Source organism: Crassostrea angulata, chromosome 8 (assembly GCF_025612915.1).
Source record: "Crassostrea angulata isolate pt1a10 chromosome 8, ASM2561291v2, whole genome shotgun sequence".
NCBI classification, from domain to species: Eukaryota; Metazoa; Mollusca; class Bivalvia; order Ostreida; family Ostreidae; genus Magallana; species Magallana angulata.
Window position 1 is genome coordinate 35,131,777 of NC_069118.1, and position 24,432 is coordinate 35,156,208.

The 24,432-nt window shown below is 34.7% G+C and overlaps 1 protein-coding gene across 1 annotated transcript; it reads right to left on the bottom strand.

The window, feature by feature from the left end:
- Positions 1–5: 5 nt before the first annotated feature.
- LOC128159751 (protein MCM10 homolog) lies at positions 6–24,245 on the bottom strand. The gene is made up of 22 exons (XM_052822935.1): positions 24,155–24,245; positions 22,372–22,403; positions 21,911–22,075; positions 21,311–21,583; positions 20,586–21,041; positions 20,365–20,487; positions 20,115–20,249; positions 19,719–19,824; positions 19,154–19,316; positions 18,647–18,805; positions 14,994–15,121; positions 14,829–14,909; positions 14,059–14,151; positions 13,801–13,953; positions 12,815–12,897; positions 12,479–12,720; positions 5,733–5,859; positions 5,116–5,255; positions 4,400–4,513; positions 3,502–3,647; positions 1,216–1,258; positions 6–1,128 (listed from the first exon to the last, which is right to left on the bottom strand). Exons 2-22 carry the CDS (start codon positions 22,376–22,378, stop codon positions 1,027–1,029), a joined length of 3,039 nt encoding a protein of 1,012 aa, XP_052678895.1. The 5' UTR covers positions 22,379–22,403; positions 24,155–24,245; the 3' UTR covers positions 6–1,026.
- Positions 24,246–24,432: the final 187 nt, after the last annotated feature.

Genomic DNA, 24,432 nt, shown 5'->3' on the forward strand with positions numbered 1-24,432 from the left:
ATGACTTTCTACTATACCCAGTCCTTTTATTTCACAGTTGACACAATCAAACATCACAATAATTATAAATAAAAGTAACATATAGCACCTACAAAAGACATATTTACATTGTTACACAGTACAAACATAAATCACCAAGACGTGTCAGTAAAGCATCAAAACTTGCAGCTAAACCAATCACAAAATAAACTGAATCGCCATATGCCAGAATAATCGAAGATTTGGCAATGTACAATGTCAAATCACATGAATATAACGTAGATCATGTCTTCTTAACATTGACATTTTAAATACAATATATTTATATATGTTAATATATATGATACACGTATGTACCCGTAATTCTTTAGTACATAACATGTACACTATTACATGGGCGTCATTACAAAAAACTGTAAACGTCTGTACTGGTATAAAGCAGGAAAAAATCCAACCTTTATGCATTCCTTACATCAATGTAAGTTCAATATATTGTATTCATTTGCTGTTTGTTTTTTGCAAAATAAAACCAACCATATTTTTCATTAAAAATAATTTTCTTTTTTTGTTTCTGAAAAAAATATCTTGATTTAGATTCTACATAACCTATAAAAATTTTATTTCTGAAAATCAATCCTTAACATGTTGGTGAGTTATGTCAATCAGAAAACCACAAGAGATTGTATAAAAAATAATGTGTGACTCAAAACAATAATACATGTACTGGGATACATTTCTTAATTTCTGAGCTCTCTCTCGAGCACTCTCTCTCTCTCATAAATGATAGCAGGACTACTGCTTACATGTAGTTAAAATCAAGCACTTAAGAAAAAAATTCAATTCTATATCAATCAAAAGCTCAAAATCTGCTTCAGAAGCAAAATATGCTGGCTGCAGTAACAGAAACCCAATTACAGTGCAAAAATTAATTGCAGTAGAACAAAATTTGATTCAATGTTCATAAAATCGGGTTTATGCCATGACATTTGATTACAGAAATTTTTTCTCAAAAAGTCCTTATATTCAGAATTTCAATATCAGATGTCCTCAAATGTTGAGATAGACAGTTTGCTTCATGGCACCGAGATAGGACACCTCATCCCCGCGTAGACTTAGCTTCTCCTCAGGCAACTTGGGACCCTTTTTCTCCTACAAGATGTCAAAACAATACTCTAATACTGCCTCAAGTATGGAAAGAGCGACACATTTCATTTCATTCAATAAATTTGACTTTACCTCCATCATGGCTGTTCTCTGAAAGCTGTACTCCCCACACTCACTGTAAAGGGAACCAGGAAGTGCCGTAAGTCATTCTAACTGAAGCTCAACAACATTTTTGTGTGTATTCTACACTTAAGGAGGCCGACTTTAGTTTGCATTGCGCATGTTTTTGCGCATTCTAATATAATACAGTTGATTTATACTTCTTATGAATTTTTTTCGATATCATTTATAAAATTGAACACAATTAACAAAATACAGATAAAAATATTTAGATTTTTAAAGGAAATTTTTATTTTTAACACGATTTTTACGTTGTGCGGTAGGGGAACATTGCCATTGCGCTTTTATGACGTTATGATTAAATGAAGCTTTGTAGGAGTACGTTATAAGAAATAACATAAAAGAAAAAGTAAAAATTGTACGCTATTGAAATTTTATATACAGAATGATGCTATCCTCGAGGACATTTTCCTCATTTTTGGAATGAATCCATCATACCAATCATCATTCGTGATGATCCAAATATATAGCAAAATTTGGTGCATTTTAATATTTTGAGATGGACCCCACTAAAAACCAGACGGTAGAATTTTGTGTTTTTTACATATAAGGTAGGAAATGATATTACTAATCATATATAACAATTTGAGAAAAAAAGCTATTGTAGTATTTTTTTAAATCTGCTTTGATGTGCGGAAAATGACAGTTTCCTATATATTCCTATAGTAATGTACCTCTATTTTGAGATGGTCCCTAAAAAGAACCAGACGGTCGATTTTCATGAACCTTCGCAAATAAACTAGAGTTAGTTTAAATTACATATGGTTAAAAAATAAAGAGTTATGCTATTGTAGTTTTTCCGCAAAAAAACCCAAATCGGCCTCCTTAAAATGGGCCTATTAATTTTTAATGAATGAAAAAGTGAGCACTCTCACATACCCCACGCTCCCACATTACTTGACAATGCTACACATAATTAACGGCAAGGCATGCTTTATGTACCCGGTACATAAAATTCCATGCAGCGGCTTAAGAGGAGTTGCACTTAAAAAACTGTTCATTTCTATTTCAATATATGGGCAAAATTTTAGGTTTTAAAAGGGCAAAAATTCCCAGGAAAATAAAGAAACCTAAAATTTTTGGTAATATGCACATATACACATTGTTTCCTAGATTTAAGGTTTATGAGGACTTGCGCTAACAAAAAAGGAGGACTGACGGACAGATGGACTGACTGAAAGACAGACAGACAAACTGACTGACGGACTGGTCAAAACATTTTATCCCTCTCAACTGTTGCATGGGCTATAAATAATAACAATTTGATTTGAAATAAAGAGTAAAAGCCTGTTATATATCTAGATTTGTTATTTTATAAGGTCTAGTAATGTCTACATAATTAAACTCGCATAAAACAATTTATTAATATGGTGGGTGCACTGATGAAATAAAAATTTTCTGTGCTGACGAAATCAATACAATATTACTTAGTTAAAAACTAATGATGCAATACATGACAACAGTGTAGATATAACATGCCTGCTATTATTACTTATTAGGTTTGTTAATACAGAATTACTGTATACAGGGGTTATTTTTGCCTGTGTTATTTTCACCCTTTTTCACTTGCACTTGGTTTCGCCCTGTCTTGAATTTGCCCAGACAAAGTAGTGTTTAAGGAGAGATACTTTGAGATGTTAGAATTTGCCCAGTCTTAAAATCCTGACAATGAGGGCAAAAAAGACAAAAACTAGACATCATTGAGATGGTGAATAATAGAAAATGGGATAAAAGCACTTCAGAGGATTTTACTTTTACCTATGACTTAAGAGATCTACTATGACCTTCACATTTGACCTTGAAACTTTGTATAAAGTTGCTGCACATCCTTTACCCGAAAACTCTGTTTATGTGAAGTATGAGCCATAAATATGCTCTGAATTTTTTTTTTATGGTGATATGAATTTGACCCTTGACTTAAACACATAATTCAAGGTCACTGCGCATCCTTTGACCAAAGGCATTCTGTTGGTAAAGTATGAGCCAAATTGGACCAAAGGGAAGTATGATAGCCGATTGGGCAACGGGGAGAGACTGAGAGGATACTGTAAGACTTACAAGGGTTCTGTGAGTATTTGGGGATAAAATCTTACTCTTTTAAAATATGGTTCTGTGGGATATATGTGGATAGAGCCCAACAGTTAAGTCCAACACTTACCAGGGTTCTGTGGGGTATTTGTGGATAGACCAACACTTACCAGGGTTCTGTGGGGTATTTGTGGATAGACCAACACTTACCAGGGTTCTGTGGGGTATTTGTGGATAGATATTTTCCTCTTCCCACAGTGTTTACACTTAAAAAAGCGCTTGGATGTCTCACTCTTGACTATGGTATGTCTTTCAGTTTTACACTTGTCTGCAAGCTTCATGGCTGTATAATTACACTGCCAAGACAAAATACATGTAAAATGTTTAACTACACTGTCAAAATAAAATACATGGATTCCGTAGAGCTACACAGTGAAGACAAAACATACTGTATAGGTAAGCTCTCAAAATTAAATGTTTTTTTACACTACTTATGTCGTAAGCTAAAAACTGTAGATAATATCCTCCCACATATGGTATAAAAAAACAAACTTAGATAAAACTTTGAGAGGCTAATCATGCATTCACGTATTTAATATCCAAGCCTATTGTTTGACTATAGAACACTGTACTTAACCAATGGCATAAATAACCATTTTACAGCAATGTTCCTTACACTGACATGTAGCTACATCCACTATCAAGATAATATAGAGTATACTGTTAAGGTCTGCAATTGTCTAATCATGATACACATGTATTTTCTACCATCTGTAAAATACATCAAAAATTAAACTTGAAGCTTTGACGACACATTCCTTGAGCATCTTTTTGTATCTCCTTGTAATTATAAAGATTTGCAATAAAATTATTATTATTTATAGTCGTTTATAATGATGAAAATTTTATTTATCCATGAAATTGCATACTCTAATATTTTACAGAAATGTCTGGTAAGGTATTCTAATTTTTTGCAAAAAAGCTTGTCAAAGTAGTAGTAAGTCAATAACAAATTCCCGGTAAAAGTTATATAAAATTGAGGAACGTGTCGTCTGACCTTAATGCTGAATTGTGTACAGAGGTTGTTTAGCTTTCCTTGAGTACTCACATTTTTACAGGTGAAGACAGTACACCTGACAGACATGGTTGACTGCATCTTGTCTTCGTACTTCTCTTTCTTCTCCAGCTCCATGAAGTACCTCTCCTCCTGCTCCATCTCCACCTGACCAATCACAGACAACACAGAGATAAACAGACACACAGATAAACAGACACACAGGTAAACAGACACACAGAATAAACAGACACACAGATAAACAGACACACAGAATAAACAGACACACAGATAAACAGACACACAGAATAAACAGACACACAGAATAAACAGACACACAGATAAACAGACACACAGAATAAACAGACACACAGAATAAACAGACACACAGATAAACAGACACACAGAATAAACAGACACACAGAATAAACAGACACACAGAATAAACAGACACACAGATAAACAGACACACAGAATAAACAGACACACAGATAAACAGACACACAGAATAAACAGACACACAGAATAAACAGACACACAGAATAAACAGACACACAGATAAACAGACACACAGATAAACAGACACACAGAATAAACAGACACACAGATAAACAGACACACAGAATAAACAGACACACAGATAAACAGACACACAGAATAAACAGACACACAGATAAACAGACACACAGAATAAACAGACACACAGATAAACAGACACACAGAAGTTTGTACATCACCAGGCATCGTACTAACACCAAACAGGAACTGACCTGAGCTAGAGTCCCCGTGTGTTTTGACCTTGATTTCATGAGATTCTTAAATTCCTCCGAATTCTCGTCAATGTTACCCAAAAGCTTGGAGCGTTTCAATGGAGGTTCTTCGAGTTTCTCTTTTTCATCAACTGTATTTCCTGCCAAATCATTGACAACTTTAAAAAAATCCTAAATAATAGCTAACTCTAATTGTTGAATACAAATGTATGCTGAGTGCCTATGTAAATTAGACTTATATCTATCCATTATATAACAGGATGCATTGAAAAACACTAACCACTTATCATTTTAGAGATGATCAAGTGATCAGGCTGCTGTTAATAAGACTATGTCAGATGGGAGTGAGCCCCATTTTGAAAAGGTCTAAGTATTTATGTTGAACAGGACCAAATACCCCTAAATACCTATGTTGATTTAAGATTGACTATGTTGGATAGGATGAAGTACCTATGTTGTATAAAACTGACTCACTATGTTGGATTGGACTAAATACTTAGTAGGATAACACCAACTTAATGTTTGATAAGACTATATACTTATGTTGGATAAGAGTGTCTTTACAATGTTGGATAAGAGTGTCTTTACTCTTTACTATGTTGGATAGGACAAAGTACCTATGTTGGATAAGACCCTTTCCTGCATCTTCTGCTTACTCTCTGGAGAATCTCGCTTCCTTTTAAGTGCATTTGGGTCTTCCTTTTGTAATCCTCCACTCCTTTTAACCTTGGATATGGCCATCAACTGCCAAAAATAAAATGAGTCAAACAAAGGGTTCTCACAAAAAATACCATATCAAGCCTACAAATGAATATCTAGTGTAGTTTGATCTTTGAACTATGACTCGATAGGGGTCAACTACTCCTTTGGAATACCTGCATACCAAGTCTGATGTCTGTTCTGCAAAGAATTCTCAAGATACTGACCAGACAATGTTTAGCTTCTCAGTTGATTCCAGACTTGCTGGACCAATGTTCGTTGACCAAGTGACCTCAAAATCAATGAGGTCATCTACTTCACAGGGTACCTGCATAGTTTTAAGTTAATGGTCTGTCCAGCAAACCATTACTAAATATTGATAATAACCTCTTGATCAGCTACCCAACACTCCCACCAATTATCAGGTGCAAACTATATGCTTCCTTTTTCTTCTAAAATTGAGCAGCGCCATAAAAAACCTTTTCTGAAATCAGATAACCAGTAAACATTCCTCTAAAACCTTGTTTCAGTGAAGTTTGCACTATTTCATCATTGATTCATTATAAAATAAAGACATATTAAAGTTTATTATTCTGAACATCTCCTAAACATGACATGATTTAAGCTCAAAATTTCATTTTCAATTTTATTTTTTCCTGTTTTATGTATAGAATGGTTAATATGGGAATTTTTAATGCCTTTATTGTCAAAATTTAGAAGTCAAATATTGAGTTACAAGCAAGATACAGAGTTAAAAATTCTTAGTTCTGTAAACAAATCTCCAGTCTTTTTATTGTTTACATGTGTTGTTGCTTCTTCTGTTACATGTAATATAATTTATGAACACATTGATTGAAACAATTTATCTTATTTGCCCCATGTCATTTTGTCAGAGATGTAAAGTCCTTACTTTACATTATTTGTAAACAAATATAAGACTTGAGCTTTCTAATTTAATTACAATTAATTCTTTGTAACAATTAATTACCACTGTATCTCTCTCATAACTTGACTTGTAACATTCAAATTGTAGTCATTCATTCAAATTGTAGTCATTCATTTGAATTGTAGTCATTCATTCAAATTGTAGTCATTCATTTGAATTGCACAAGAAAACTATAAAATACATAAAAAATAAAATTTTTATCTCAAATTCTTCTAGGTCCCTTTAAAATCAACCCCAAACTTATGCATTCAAATGTTCAATGCAACAGCTAACAAGTTTCTGTCTATCAAATGACAAAATTGAGCAAATCAGAAAAAGTGGCTTCCAATTGATAGCATTATCTTCCCTTCCTTCCTCTTGGTCCATCATCTCTAGCCTGAGGTCAGAGGGATGGGGAAGGCCTGAGGGCTTGATTAAGTTAATCATAGTTACAGAGATCTGCTGATAAGAAATCAATACACAACACTCCAGGTCTGCAAGCGCTCCATTCATAAAAACTCCAGACCAGCAGTATCTATCAAAAAACATCACTTCCTCCATCACAGTCAAATGCTTCTTTAATCCTCTTTGTTGGAATGAAAGATGACAGATAGGTTTGGGGTCAGCAAGCCTAGCGGTAAATCAGTCATGCCACCAGATAATCTCAAAATATACATTGACAATAAACAGGGCTTCAGCAGGGTAAGTTTATGATGTACAAATCAAATAGGAAGTCACTCCAATATCAGACCCTCCACTCAAAATTTTCCAACAAAAAATGGACAATTTATGGAAATTTGTTTCCTGTGCTATTTCAGCTACATTTTGTTCCTGACTTTTACAAATGATATTCACAATGATTCATGGAAATATTGTTTGAGGCAATGTCACTTCAGCTGACATCTTCACTAATCTTGCCATTTACAACCTTGTTTCTGGAGGTGTTGGAAGGCTGTCACTGAAAATGTATATTCAAGGACAGGACAACATCCAAGAATAATGCGCAGTAACCTCTGGAACAGGAGAAATTGATATGGCCATCCTTACTGCATGTTAAGCCCTCTTAAGCCTCAGAAACCTGAGTCATTCTTAATTGTTATTCCATTTAAAACCTTGTTCATTGAAAAGGAAACACTTCTAAGATATTAATGTTTTTGTACAAAAAATTCAAGATCTCAAAAATAACAAAATGATTCGATCTTTTAAAGTACAATTATCCTACCAATCGACTGGATTGACAGATACATGCAGATAGATAGATAGGTAATTAATCTTTGATGTATGTGTTTATCAATAAAACATGAACTCTTACAGAGGTCTGTGAGTTGGCTATACACAGATAAAATATATTGACTTGGGGGCTTGGGTCAATGACACTATGACAGTCTACCATCATATCCTTCTGAAATACATCAGTGCACTCTGTTTAATACTGTTCACCTGGCAAAAAAACCTCACCTAAAGATAAAAAAGCCAAATGGCTTTTACAATTACCTAAGTACTGGTACATGCACGAGGGTCAATACAGACCCTGAAACGTACTACTACACCAAAAAAGCGTGCGACTTTCGTGCGAGAAACGTTTCGTGTAAACCGTTTAGCGTTTCGTGTAAACCGTTTAGCGTTTCGTGTGAATCGTGAAGCGTTTCGTGTAAACCGTTTAGCGTTTCGGGCAAAGCGTGCAGCGTTTCGGGCAAAGCGTGTAAATCGTTTCGAGCAAAGCGTGCGAGAACCGTGTGAAACGTTCATCAGATTTCATTCGGAACTCTCTGACAATTTAATTGTTTCAAAATAGCGCTCGTAAGAAACATTACTTTAAACTGATTGGCAAAACTCCTTTGCAATATTCTCGTGAAAAAAAATCTATAAGAAATAATATACTTATCTTTTTACAAAATTGAATTAATTTTTAACAAACAAAAGAAAAGTCCGCGTATTAAAAGAAGACTAGTTACTGAGACTATTCGACTGTGTACAACCATTACACATAACCTCGGACATCGGGTAAGACCTGCACCTGGCTGAACCTGTCAATCAAACTCTGTGTCGTTTTCATTGGATGATCACGCGTCTCTTTTTTTTGTCAATAGCCAATAGAAATTTAATGACTTCAAGGTAGTCTGAATCAGTATTTGATGATGCTCACAATTTCAATGATAGATTACTTAAAATTAATTTGAACAAAATTAAATGTAAATATAGAAAGAAAATATACTGTTCATTTCTATGAAATGCGGGAAGTAAATTCTTCTGAATCCCGATTAAAAATATTTCTACAAGTTGTAATTTTAATTATTTAAACACTGATAACGGAAAACAACAAGTAATTAATAACACACTGAAGTTTTTCCTAAAATGTACACATGCAATTAATTATTATGGGAATCTATATGCATGGTACTTAATTCAAATAGATTATGATAGATATATTGTACGCCGTTATGCAGGGCGCCGGTTATGTATACGAATAATGAGACAAAAATCTAAATCATTTTTTATTATTTATTCTTTCCGAAATCCAGAATAGTAATGACAACTTTCTTCATTGTTTAATCCATTGATTTTTCTCTGTGATTTTATGTACTGAACATTTTTTTACGCGAATGATTCGACATAAAAAGAAAATTAGTTGGTTGTTTTATAGCATTTTTCTAACTTATGTGACTAATTTTATTTTACATAACTTTCAAAATTATCAATGTAAATAATTACAGGTTTATTTACAGTTAGTATTTTTACATCGTATTCTCTGAAACCAATAAGAATATTAATGTGAGAAGAAAAAACAAATCCCGCCGAATACTGAAAAACCAAATTATCAATGTAAATAATTACAGGTTTATTTACAGTGAGTATTTTTACATCGTATTCTCTGAAACCAAGAGACTATTAATATGAGAAGAAAAAACAAATCCCGCCGAATACTGAAAAACCGATTTTAGTTTGTAATCATACGGATTTTATTTTTGGTATTGAATATTGTGTTATGGTAACTTTTTTCTCTGGAATTTTTATTATTTACGGGACTAATAAGAATCATGGATATTTCTTTTGAGCAATAAATATATCTATAGAAGTAATATTTTTGACTAGTTCTGTGAATAAATAATTTTTTGCTTTAAATATAAGTACCAAATTAATTTAATTAATCAATTCAATACTTATGTACATATATGTTTCAAACATCAGTATTTCTATTATTTCGTGTTTTCTTAAAATTAATTCTTACTAACAGAGTAAAGGTAAAAATCCGAGAGGACCCGAATCAATCAGGATAAAAGCGTGTCCAAAGCGTGTGAAAAGCGAGCAAATCGTTTCGTGCGAGAATCGTTTCGTGTAAACCGTTCAGCGTTTCGTGTAAATCGTTTAGCGTTTCGGGCAAAGCGTGCAGCGTTTCGTGTAAAGCGTTCAGCGTTTCGTGTGAACCGTTTAGCGAGCGTGTAGCGAGCGTGCAGCGAGCGTGTGGTGTAGTAGTACGTTTCAGGGTCTGTAAAAAAATACGAAGACAATGTGGCTGTCTATCATATTTTTCAGTTAAGTCATAACTAACAGATTAATTTATGCAACATTTTTATTTTATTGATATACGAAGTTTCATTCCATTTGATGAAAAGGTATTTTTGTTATCCGATTTTAAAATCAACATGTTTTGTCACTACGGCGCACAGTAACTTTGAAAACATTGGTCAAGACGATGCACGCACAGTTAATAGAAATATCCAATCTTTATATTACCCTGAGTCCTTTGTGCTTTTCACTATACAATTTAAATCGACAATATTTCACTTGACATCTAATTTGTTCACATTTGTTCGAAAATCATGTTAGTTCCTCGAAGTTTTTTTTATTTTTTACCGCATGTCTCCTCATTTACAGTAAGGAAATCCCTGAAAGTCAGATGACATTTATTTTTCGATCAAATATTTGCAGACATTCTACTCTCTTTCGTATTGTTTTATGTTCAAAATACATTTACCAAAACCCCCACAAAATGTGTTTGAGTTAAACACAAATGTGCAAATAATTTTTGACTTATTTTTTCCACCATTAAACATTTTTGAAGTTTTTATTGGCTTTTTCCTCGAGTTAGATCCATTATGTTTACACTTTTCATTGCGCCGTGACATCTGGCGACTTCAATGTTTTTAGTTAATTTTAAAGAGGACTATATGTCTTTAGTTACTGATATCTGTTCAACATATCTGTATATCTCGTCATTACTTGGTACATAGTATATCATGACTATTTTTGATTTTAGGTTTAGTTGGATTTAAGCCTAATTTATGGAGATATTACTTTCACCATATGATTAATTGTTGACACAACGCAAAGCTTGACCGCGCGCCGTGACCTCGTTTCTGCAGGATCGGATTCTATATAATTCTTAGAAATAAAGGAATATATTAATTTTTCTTATTTTAAATTGTTTGAAACAATTTCTGAATTATGTCTACTGAATTTAGTACATGTAATATAATATGACGTTAAAAGCCATAGCTACGGCAAAAGTCTTCATATTTTTTGATTGACCCTCGTATATTAAATACAGCATTGGGAGGGATCCACAGATTTGCTGTTTATTAATAAGTATTTAATAAACCCAAAATAAACTAACTTATGTTTGAAATTTGTTGCTCAAAATCAAAGTAGGGAAAGTTTTCAAATTATTGTATTCCATAAAATTATGTCAAGATGTAAAATTAAAATTTGAACGATTACCCGGTAATTTTCACGCTACTTGTTGGTGTAATTGTGACCACCTATTATACATAGCATTTCTAAACCTGATCATACAGCCAAATGACTCTAGGTTTTTCTCTGAAAATGAGCAGTTCACTATCACTTTGTTCTAATTTCAAATGAAAACTTAAGAAAACAACCAAAAAGAAAGCATATGCAACATTGTGATGCAGATCAACTTTGACCATATCTGAGGCTTCTTTAACTATCACAAAATAATTTCTTCTTCTCATCAAATCGATCAATTTCTGACTCAATCCATTCTCTTTTTTAATTATTATTTCAACAGGAAATGCAAAGAGAAGAAACTGAACTAACTGCAGTAGTTGATTGCCTAAAATATGATGATATTTTATGATAAATGCATATTGGGAATACTAAAAATAATTATCAATATTTTTTAAACTAAAAAATTTGAAATAAATTAAAAAGTGATCGAAATTAAAATAGCATACATGTGAATTAAAGTTAGCATGCCATATGAAGTTTCAACAGTAAACAAACTTCGCAGTTGATGCTGACTGAAGTTAAATTAGGTTAATTAAGTTACATTAAAATGAAATGAATTTATTTCTAGTAATACACAATTTGAAAAAAGTAAAACAAAAAACAAAACAAAAACATTTATTTGATATGAGGTTAAATTTTTTTGAAAGGGATTATGTTGTCTATTTTGTTTCTGCTCTGCCAAAGTAATTGATGTCATAATTTTTTAAAACAGAAATCACTGTGTTTGAATTGTAAAATTAAATATATGCCTATTTCCTGATATACTTGTAATTAGCAATAAAAAGATGTCTAACACTAAAATTGAGTTAACAAAAAACAGGACTGACAGACGGGTTAAAAGACATTTTACCAGAATTCCTTCTGTGGGGTATACTGAAAACATTGCATGCCTTTTCAAGGATTGTAGTTAAGAGTCTTTCCACTCATTTGAACATCTGCTACTATTAACTCTACATGTACTAAGTTAACATAGAAATCTCGACCCAATACCTTGGCAATTTCTGTGCTAGATACAGGCTTGGCTTTCTTGGACATATCAAGAGAGATAAATCCGTCCATGGATCCCCCTCGTGCTAACTTGGGAGTCACATCTTTTGGATTCTGTGGACTTTCTAGGGAAGGTAGGCCACTCTGCCTGGACTTCCTTCTCCTGACCATGTCCTGCTTGTGTTGTTTGAGTAATTCAGCAGGGGATATTGATTGTATTTCCACTTTTTTGTCACCTGAGCAGTCTGCAAAACCAAGTATTGTTCAAACAAAACAAACCTTTAACAATGAAAGTGGCACAAACTTTTTGTAAAGAGAGTGTATCAATCAAGAACTAACCTGTTTCTTTGGGGTTTTCTTTCTTTACTAGATGCTTCACAAAATTCAGAGACCCAACAGTAGGAGTAGCTAAAAGATCCACACTGAAATTACATAGTAGGCTTTAATTAAACACAGGCTAACACAAATAACCATCACTTAAAAAGCAATATTTGTTACACATACACAACTTATTTGCAGACCAATCTGACTGATTTTTCTTCACCAAACATATCAAAACAAGAGATGTTTGCAAAACACTTATGCCCCCCTCCCATAGAAACATCTGCAAAGAAAATGAACGGAAACTACAAATAATTGAAATTTTCTGAGTCGAAGGCACATAACTCTGTCAAAATTGCTTGAATACACCCAAAATAAAACTTGACCTAGATATCATTATGATAAACCTGTATACCAAATTTCATTTCAATATGTGCATCCTATGCAAAGAAAATGAACGGAAACTGCAAATAATTGGAGTTATTCTACGTCCAAAGGGCATAGCTCTGTCGAAAATTGCTCGATCGCACCCAAAATCAAACTTGACCTAGATATAACATGTATTATGATAAACCTGTATACCAAATTTCATTTCAATATGAGCATCCTTTGCGAAGAAAATGAACGGAAACTGTTGGTGGACCGACCGACAGACATCAGCAAAGCAATATGCCCTCCCTTCTTCGAAAGGGGGCATAATAAATTTCTTTCATACATTTTAAAATTATCATGTCCAATATAATTTATTGTCTAGAATGAATTGGTTTGGCTGATGGCTTTCAATTGATAAACAATTGCAAAAAAATTAAAATAGTTCATTCAACTGAACCTGATATTTATCAAATTTAGTGATAATTACATCCATAATCCAAGTGAAATCTGTAGTTTTTGCACAATGTTAATTTAAAACATTTTTCATATGTTAACTTTAACTTTTTATGAAGGTGGGTCAATAAAGAAAAAATCAGAAGTTGGACAATCTATCTGTTTACTGCAGAGCTTACAGGTCATTTTTTTTCTGCTCCAGTTGTCTGAGTTTCTCCTTGTCTGCCGGGTCAAGGTCGTGGAGGGACATGGTGGTGAACTTTCCCTGACTCTGTAGCTGCTTGGCCTGGAGCTTACTGACCGTCACCTGGTCCTTCTGGGATGCCTTCCTTCTACACAAACACACAAAGTCAAAGTTTATATTTGATCTTCAATGGGCATTACCAAAATAGAATAAATTACTATGGATACATTTAAATGAATGCTTGATGATATACTTTGTATTGGTAAATGTTTCCCCTCCATAGAAGAAAAGAGAGTCTTTGTTGTTCCTGCGTCCAAACACATGATTCTTAGGGGTGACTGCGGAGCTAAAACAAAACCATGACGATAATTCACCTTGTTACATCATTCACATTGGACCTTTGCAAACTAAGTGTTTATATATGTGACGATTGCTATATAGGACTGGTAGACAGTCCCTGTAAACTAAGTGTTTATATATGTGACGATTGTTATATAGGACTGGTAGACAGACACTGTAAACTAAGTGTTTATATATGTGACGATTGTATAGGACTGGTAGACAGTCCCTGTAAACTAAGTGTTTATATATGTGATGATTGTATAGGACTGGTAGACAGACACTGTAAACTAAGTGTTTATATATGTGACGATCGCTATATAGGACTGGTAGACAGTCCCTGTAAACTAAGTGTTTATATATTTGACGATTGCTATATAGGACTGGTAGACAGACACTGTAAACTAAGTGTTTATATATGTGACGATTGCTATATAGGACTGGTAGACAGTCCCTGTAAACTAAGTGTTTATATATGTGACGATTGTATAGGACTGGTAGACAGACACTGTAAACTAAGTGTTTATATATGTGACGATTGCTATATAGGACTGGTAGACAGACCCTGTAAACGAAGTGTTTATATATGTGACGATTGTTATATAGGACTGGTAGACAGACCCTGTAAACTAAGTGTTTATATATGTGACGATTGCTATATAGGACTGGTAGACTGACACTGACCTTCCCTGGAGCTCCGTCCGTTTGGCACACGTTTTCTTGTAGGCTGACTGTACATGGTACACACAGAACTGCCCTTGTTCTCTACAACCAATGACAATACAGTTAAATCAGACCTCTCTATGATACTCTTCATGCTTCACACACACAGACACACAAAGCACTCACTTGTTGATGAAGTTGGTACAAGCCTTGCCCGCCTTGCTAACCCCTGCACACTTGCCTATATCCTGGGAGTAGCCCATCATCATTACCTGGTTAGGATGGTTCACTGTGAAAGCCATGTCCTGCTGACCCTGGAAAATAAAGCATTGCTACTTGTATTGATAGACTAGACAAGATTTCGAAAACTTGATTATTCCTATATAGACTGGGGTGTACAGACAGATCTCGATGTACCTGTATAGATTGAAGTGTACAGGGAGATCTAGATGTACCTCTATAGATTGGAGTGTACAGATAGATCTAGATGTACCTGTATAGATATCGAGTGTACAGAGAGATCTAGATGTACCTGTATAGACTGGAGTGTACAGATAGATCTAGATGTACCTGTATAGATTGAAGTGTACAGGGAGATCTAGATGTACCTCTATAGATTGGAGTGTACAGATAGATCTAGATGTACCTGTATAGCTATCGAGTGTACAGAGAGATCTAGATGTACCTGTATAGACTGGAGTGTACAGATAGATCTAGATGTACCTGTATAGATTGCAGTGTACAGAGAGATCTAGATGTACCTGTATAGACTGGAGTGTACAGAGAGATCTAGATGTACCTGTATAGATTGGAGTGTACAGATAGATCTAGATGTACCTGTATAGATATCGAGTGTACAGAGAGATCTAGATGTACCTGTATAGACTGGAGTGTACAGACAGATCTCGATGTACCTGTATAGATTGAAGTGTACAGATAGATCTAGATGTACCTCTATAGATTGGAGTGTACAGAGAGATCTAGATGTACCTGTATAGATTGGAGTGTACAGATAGATCTAGATGTACCTGTATAGATTGGAGTGTACAGATAGATCTAGATGTACCTGTATAGACTGGAGTGTACAGATAGATCTAGATGTACCTGTATAGACTGGAGTGTACAGATAGATCTAGATGTACCTGTATAGACTGGAGTGTACAGAGAGATCTAGATGTACCTGTATAGATTGGAGTGTACAGATAGATCTTGATGTACCTGTATAAATTGGAGTGTACAGAGAGATTTAGATGTACCTGTATAGATTGGAGTGTACAGATAGATCTAGATGTACCTGTATAGATTGGAGTGTACAGATAGATCTAGATGTACCTGTATAGACTGGAGTGTACAAAGAGATCTAGATGTACCTGCATAGATTGGAGTGTACAGATAGATCTAGATGTACCTGTATAGATATCGAGTGTACAGAGAGATCTAGATGTACCTGTATAGACTGGAGTGTACAGAGAGATCTAGATGTACCTGTATAGACTGGAGTGTACAGATAGATCTAGATGTACCTGTATAGATTGGAGTGTACAGATAGATCTTGATGTACCTGTATAAATTGGAGTGTACAGAGAGATCTAGATGTACCTGTATAGATTGGAGTGTACAGAGAGATCTAGATGTACCTGCATAGATTGGAGTGTACAGATAGATCTTGATGTACCTGTATAAATTGGAGTGTACAGAGAGATCTAGATGTACCTGTATAGATTGGAGTGTACAGAGAGATCTAGATGTACCTGCATAGATTGGAGTGTTCAGAGAGATCTAGATGTACCTGCATAGATTGGAGTGTACAGAGAGATCTAGATGTACCTGTATAGATTGGAGTGTACAGATAGATCTAGATGTACCTGCATAGATTGGAGTGTACAAATAGATCTGATGTACCTGTATAGACTGGAGTGTACAGATAGATCTAGATGTACCTGTATAGATATCGAGTGTACAGAGAGATCTAGATGTACCTGTATAGACTGGAGTGTACAGACAGATCTCGATGTACCTGTATAGATTGAAGTGTACAGATAGATCTAGATGTACCTCTATAGATTGGAGTGTACAGAGAGATCTAGATGTACCTGTATAGATTGGAGTGTACAGATAGATCTAGATGTACCTGTATAGATTGGAGTGTACAGATAGATCTAGATGTACCTGTATAGATTGGAGTGTACAGAGAGATCTAGATGTACCTGCATAGATTGGAGTGTACAGATAGATCTAGATGTACCTGTATAGATATCGAGTGTACAGAGAGATCTAGATGTACCTGTATAGACTGGAGTGTACAGAGAGATCTAGATGTACCTGTATAGACTGGAGTGTACAGAGAGATCTAGATGTACCTGTATAGATTGGAGTGTACAGATAGATCTTGATGTACCTGTATAAATTGGAGTGTACAGAGAGATCTAGATGTACCTGTATAGATTGGAGTGTACAGATAGATCTAGATGTACCTGTATAGATTGGAGTGTTCAGAGAGATCTAGATGTACCTGCATAGATTGGAGTGTACAAATAGATCTGATGTACCTGTATAGACTGGAGTGTACAGATAGATCTAGATGTACCTGTATAGATATCGAGTGTACAGAGAGATCTAGATGTACCTGTATAGACTGGAGTGTACAGACAGATCTCGATGTACCTGTATAGATTGAAGTGTACAGGGAGATCTAGATGTACCTCTATAGATTGGAGTGTACAGAGAGATCTAGATGTACCTGTATAGATTGGAGTGTACAGATAGATCTAGATGTACCTGTATAGACTGGAGTGTACAGATAGATCTAGATGTACCTGTATAGACTGGAGTGTACAGATAGATCTAGATGTACCTGTATAGACTGGAGTGTACAGAGAGATCTAGATGTACCTGTATAGATTGGAGTGTACAGATAGATCTTGATGTACCTGTATAAATTGGAGTGTACAGAGAGATCTAGATGTACCTGTATAGATTGGAGTGTACATCTAGATCTATCTGTACCTGTATAGATTAGAGTGTACAGAGAGATCTAGATGTACCTGTATAGATTGGAGTGTACAGAGAGATCTAGATGTACCTGCATAGATTGGAGTGTACAGATAGATCTAGATGTACCTGCATAGATTGGAGTGTACAGATAGATCTAGATGTACCTGTATAGATATCGAGTGTACAGAGAGATCTAGATGTACCTGTATAGACTGGAGTGTACAGAGAGATCTAGATGTACCTGTATAGACTGGAGTGTACAGAGAGATCTAGATGTACCTGTATAGATTGGAGTGTACAGATAGATCTTGATGTACCTGTATAAATTGGAGTGTACAGAGAGATCTAGATGTACCTGCATAGATTGGATTGTACAGATAGATCTAGATGTACCTCTATAGATTGGAGTGTACAGATAGATCTTGATGTACCTGTATAAATTGGAGTGTACAGAGAGATCTAGACGTACCTGCATAGATTGGAGTGTACAGATAGATCTAGATGTACCTGCATAGATTGGAGTGTACAGATAGATCTTGATGTACCTGTATAAATTGGAGTGTACAGAGAGATCTAGATGTTCCTGTATAGATTGGAGTGTACAGAGAGATCTAGATGTACCTGCATAGATTGGAGTGTTCAGAGAGATCTAGATGTACCTGCATAGATTGGAGTGTACAGAGAGATCTAGATGTACCTGTATAGATTGGAGTGTACAGATAGATCTAGATGTACCTGTATAGATTGGAGTGTTCAGAGAGATCTAGATGTACCTGCATAGATTGGAGTGTACAAATAGATCTGATGTACCTGTATAGACTGGAGTGTACAGATGTCTACCATACCTTGTCTGCTTTGTCCATCTTGTTCGGGTTTAGAATGCCCACCACAGATTTGACCTCGTTCTTCCAGTGCTGTTTAAACACCTCCCCGAATAAGAAGAAGCTAATAGTCTGATCGCAGTCATCCAGGTCACTCAGGCGCCAGATACAAAAGGACTTCCCCTAAATATGAGGTAAAGGGATCACTGTAAAAGTGGTTATTTACACATGTGGGAGTTACACGTTTAGCTTAAAACTGTGTAAAATACCCCGCGCGTATCGTTAATAATTCAACACTTCAGTGTCGTCAATCACGCATCCGCTATTTAATACCTACTCATACTGTTTGACCATAAAAATCGCGTTCTTAACCACCAGCGTAAATAGCCACTTTTACAGTATACAAAATCAAGCACAACACCGTGTATCTACCCTTTCTGGATTTTGTTACATGCCTACACATATTATAAAGCTACAAACTATATCCACTCTTGGTATATCCTATACAACCAAGAGAAACGTTTTACTCACCGTGGATGAAGTCCGAGGCTCAGTTTTATGTACAATGACCCCTATTGTCACCCAGTCTCCTTGTAATTCAGCACTTTTTAACTTAAGATGAATCTTGGATAGCTTAATTAATTTCCTGTCTGCCATCTTGTATTTCATTTCCATGCTAGATATCTTTGGATTGCTTAAAAAGAACAGTACTTTGTATACATCTATATGTACATGTATATACATGTTACAACACGGTCTAAGATAAATAAAGGTTTTAGAATAACAAAATTAAAAAATAAAGTATCAAAATTTCATACAAATAATTTTTCATCTAATTTTTTTCCATATATCCAAAAAACAAGCTCTGTTGCTACTAAACTTGCATAATAACACCAAAACTTGTCAACAAGGATCACTGGACAAAAATGAAATGTCAAAAGTATGGATCCAATGTCAACTTGAATTAAATAAAAACTTTTAACTTTATTAAACACATGCATTCAATGGACAAGCTCCTCCATTACATAGGCTATCAGGACAATGAATTCCTACAGCCTCCCTGTCACTACGTTAACTGCTGGACAAATGTACTCACATTATTCTGATCCCTGAGAAAGGGTCTGTGATACTCTTATAATTCTCACTGCCATTCTTATGGGGCGGATTTACCATCTCCTGGCTGGGGAAAGGGCCAGTCTTCCCTGAAACAATTAATATCAATCATTGACTAGATCTGTTGGCTATCTTTTTTTTCGAGAGAATCAAAAACTGTAACCAGGGTATTGTATGCATGCAAGTAATAATTGCAAGATTCCCTAGGAACCTCCTCTCATGGAAGAATTAAATAAAACAAGTACTTACTCCAAGAAATCACTTGTTCTGGATTTGTTATCAATTAGTCATTTGGGATTAAAATTTGATGTGTTTCATACCTGGTTTAGATAGTACAGGTAAAACACATAATGAGGTGTAGGTATATAGTAGAGCTTACATGACTTGGACTTGAAGGCCTTCTGTCGGAGTGCCTTCACATCCTCCAGGGAGGCCGAGGACACCCTCTGGGAATCAGCTGTCTTCATCAAGTCATGGATAACTTGGCCTGATTCACTCAATCCTGGCTTTACATCTAATAATTTAAACTGAGATAAGCTGACTGTATCCTATATGAATACTAGCAATAACTTGTGTAGGTAGATACCAAACTCAGTATTAACAATTAAAGTAAAAGTACAAATACAAACCCCCATCCAGTTCCTCCCAATCACTGTCACTGTCCCCAAACAGCCCACTTGTCCCCTTACCCTCAGTCCCTGGGTCTGAACTGGCAAAAAAAGGATTTTCATCTGTGCTGTCAATTGTTAGTTCTGGAATAAGGATAAAATTTGTCAATAACTTCTCGAGGGTGAAACATAAATAACCTGACCCAGGATTTTGCTTGAAAAGAACAGAACTAATACACTACCTCTCTTATTTGACACCACTGATTTCGAGTCACTTTTTGGAGACACTGTTTTGGAGATACCCTTTTCCCTTTTCTGTTTCTCTTTATTATGTGGAAGGTTCGAACCATTTTTCTTTTCGTTTTCTCCATTTCCAACACAGGTATTGGATGGCAACAATTTGTTTATACGTTGATGGCCTGAGAAGTTCTCTGGGTCCTTCCCTGTTTGAGATACTTCAGGAGTTACAGTCTGTTTTCTTGTCTGTGGCTGAGACATTTCTGAAGCTGGTGTTTGTTCCTCTTTCACTTTGAATGAGAGCTGATCTTCAGAGGTTTCTCCACCACTTTTTTTAGAGTCTAAATCCTTAGCAACCTCAGACTTCCCAGATGATAATTTTGAAGCATTCTTACTTTTTTTTCTCTTCTTTAGTTGAGATTGAAGTTCCAACATCTTCTTTTGAATATTCAAGAGCTCAGCTGATTAACAAAACAATTAAATTCAAATTATAGACAGTTAGGTTTGAAACAGATTTATTTATGATAGTAGATAAAAATAATAAAGAAATTCAGAATAGCTTAATGACAGTGTTTTTACAAAGTAAGACACCAATATTAAATCAAAGTAACATTCAGAGAGTTAAGTGTGTGAATAGAGGCGAGTCAGTCCCACATAATGGACATCAAAATCTTGACTTTATCAGAAACATCAGTGTTATATGCAAGGTGATGAGCCACCTTCACTTTACCCTGTATATCTGTGTCATCATTCGTGTCATCATCCGTCTCATCATCCTCTTCCTCTTCTTGCTCACTCATCTCATCAAGGGCAGTCCGAGATAAAGATGGCTCACACGGCTCACTTATCACAGCACAGGCAGGCTGGGACTGTGACGGCCCACTCCTTCCTTCAGACAGGGAGATGTCCTTGTTCCTTGATAATTTATTCCCAGTATCTCCTTCCTCAAAATCACCATCCTCCTCCAGAAAGGCTGCTAGGCTGTCAATGTCACCATCCTCATCTGCAAAAATAAATCAACTTTGAAAATTCTTTAATTGTATTTGTTTTTGCTATTTGTACTGGTAGTCTTATGTAATTTTTAAGCACTACCGGTATTTAAGTTGGTGTACAATGCTTTAGTAAATTAGTAAATACACACCCTAATTTCTATTTTTAATAAAACAAGAGAGAAAAAAGCAAAATTAATGTAACATAACTCATGAGTATGCTTTCCCTTATAATTACATCTACATCTCTTACCAGTCCAGTAACTACTGAACAATTAGATCCAGAAACATTTAACTTGTTCAGCACATAACAATTTTGTGAATTCTTTAATCAACAAGACCTTCATTGGCTGGCTGTGGACCCTTGGTGAGGGTAGAACTCTGTGGACTATTTCCGTTCCCTTCTCCCACTGACTTATTGTCAGGTGGATCCCTTTGTTTCACATCTCCTGAATTACTATCGTCATCCAAAAGTGAAACTAAGACATCCAAGTCACATTCATCTTCTACAAAAGTTTAAACCAAATTCAAAAGTATTCCCACAATTGATATGTACATATATATATGAAGTATAACTACTATTGGTAACTTGAACACATTTTTACAGATAGAGCCTTATTAATTTTACAATGTATATACAAGTATGTAGCTATATAAAGCTTTGCTAGCTGAACTTCATAAGTTTATTGTTATACAATCAGTCAACAGATTTATAATCATCGACATGTTTCAAAAGCATATGTGAGATATGTTATATTTTCATGTTTACATGCAAGCATACAAAATAATAAAAAATACAAACCTGACATTTTGACTTTGGGAAACAGTAATGGTCTGAAACAGATAATACAGGTCATTATTGCCATGGAAGCAAAAAAGATTTTTTTTTTCATATTATTTCAAATGAAATGATAACAAAAAATGATCAGAAACATTGTAGCTTTTGTGCAGGATCTGGAGTCACAAACTTTCGAGCCTGGCTTGGTAATGAATAAATCAACATGAATATATATGTCAGAGAGGATTATCTAAACAACTAGTAATAAAACATAATCGATTCAATAATGTCCTATAGTTAACCTTCTCTTTAGCACTTGTGTGATCTGTTTCCTTACTCAATTCAAGTTATACAACTGATCAGAATACACAACATAATATGAACATTCTATAAATCAGGCACCGTTGGTGAGTGGACAGATTTAGAAGATATGCTTTTTGCCATTATAATTAGTACTCTCTTAAGATACATTTGTAAACAGAAATTGTCTATCAAATGCTGATACAGGAAACTCTTTCGTGAACTTGTAAAAGATGACATCAAACTTTGCTTGAAGATATCCAAAGTTGCTTTCTTGCAAAAATTAAGGTGCACCTTTTCAATAGCCAGTGGAAACCCCAAATTTCACAGGCATAAAATAAAATACTGTGTAAATATGTATCAAAAACAGGACATTGTTTCAATGTTAAAAAGATGGTTTGATATAGCAAAATGTGCATTATTACCTTGTTTAACAACACGTTTTTCCGTTTGGAAAAATTTTCCATTCAAGTTAAATAACATACAAAGATACCTAAATGTATTTGTAAACTCCAACTGCTGTTCACTGTACACCCATTTCTCATGATCTGATATTTTCCCACCATTTCTAAAAATTACAGTTTTGGTTTTGGGTGCATTAACATTTAAATGCCGTTCTTTAATATAAACATAGAGTGTATTCAACATGCTCTGAAACCCAGACTGGGTCTAGCTCTGCTATAATTACCATATATCATCAGCAAACATTAATAGAAATTAAAATATCAATCATTTGTAATTCAATGGATAAACAATTGTTTTCATGCATGGTAACAAAATTTATCTCAAAATCATTAATATATAGGGCAAAAAGTAATGGTGATACCACTACACCTTGCATAAGACCCATTTCATTCCTATAATATTCACTCAAAACTCCATCATATTTCACACATGATTTCACATTACATAAAGTACAATGACTGTATAATAACTTCTAGTATTTTTCATCTCATACCAACATTACACAAATTATATTAATTACCATAACTTATACCTATTAATATAGTTGAATTCCTTTTGAAAATCAACAAAACAATAAAGGAGCTTTATGTTTTTTAATTTAATTAGGTTAATATGTTAATAAGTGACTGTATGACAAATATTGCCTCAATAGTACATAAATCCTAGACGAAAACCAAACTGTGCATCAGTCAATACAAGTACATCATATTTGTTGTCCCATTCTAAAATCCTTGTATTTACTTATAAATAATTTCCCAAATCAACTTACAATTCTGATATCCCTGTAGTAATTGACATTGTATAATCATACATGTTAACATGTTAACACAAAGTTTTCATCTTATCATATCTGATTATCCCCATACAGTAAATGCATTATTGTCTAGGGGTGATCAGATATAAAGAGATGAAAACTTTGTGATAGTCCCTGTGTCAAGAGTATCAATCTACACAAGACCAAACAGACCAAACATATGACGGTAAATGAGGTTCAGAACATGATGAGATGATGCTAAACTGAAACAGTAGGTGAGTGATTTACCTTCAAAGCTTGTAAAACATCGGATTCTCTCTTGACTGCGTCCCTTTGTATTGCCTTATATCTGCCTACTTTCGCTTTTTGTTTCTTGGCGCCATAAATCGGCGTGGTAAAAATATAAAGTTTCACTGAGGAATAGCAATTTCCGAATTGAGAGAGAGAAAGAGAGAGAGTACCCAAACTCCGTCACCATAAGCAGGAAACATTCCGCGTTTCTCTGTAAATTATTTCTTGTGGTTTTTATCATTTGCAATCACTAAATATAACCTGAAACGTTATAA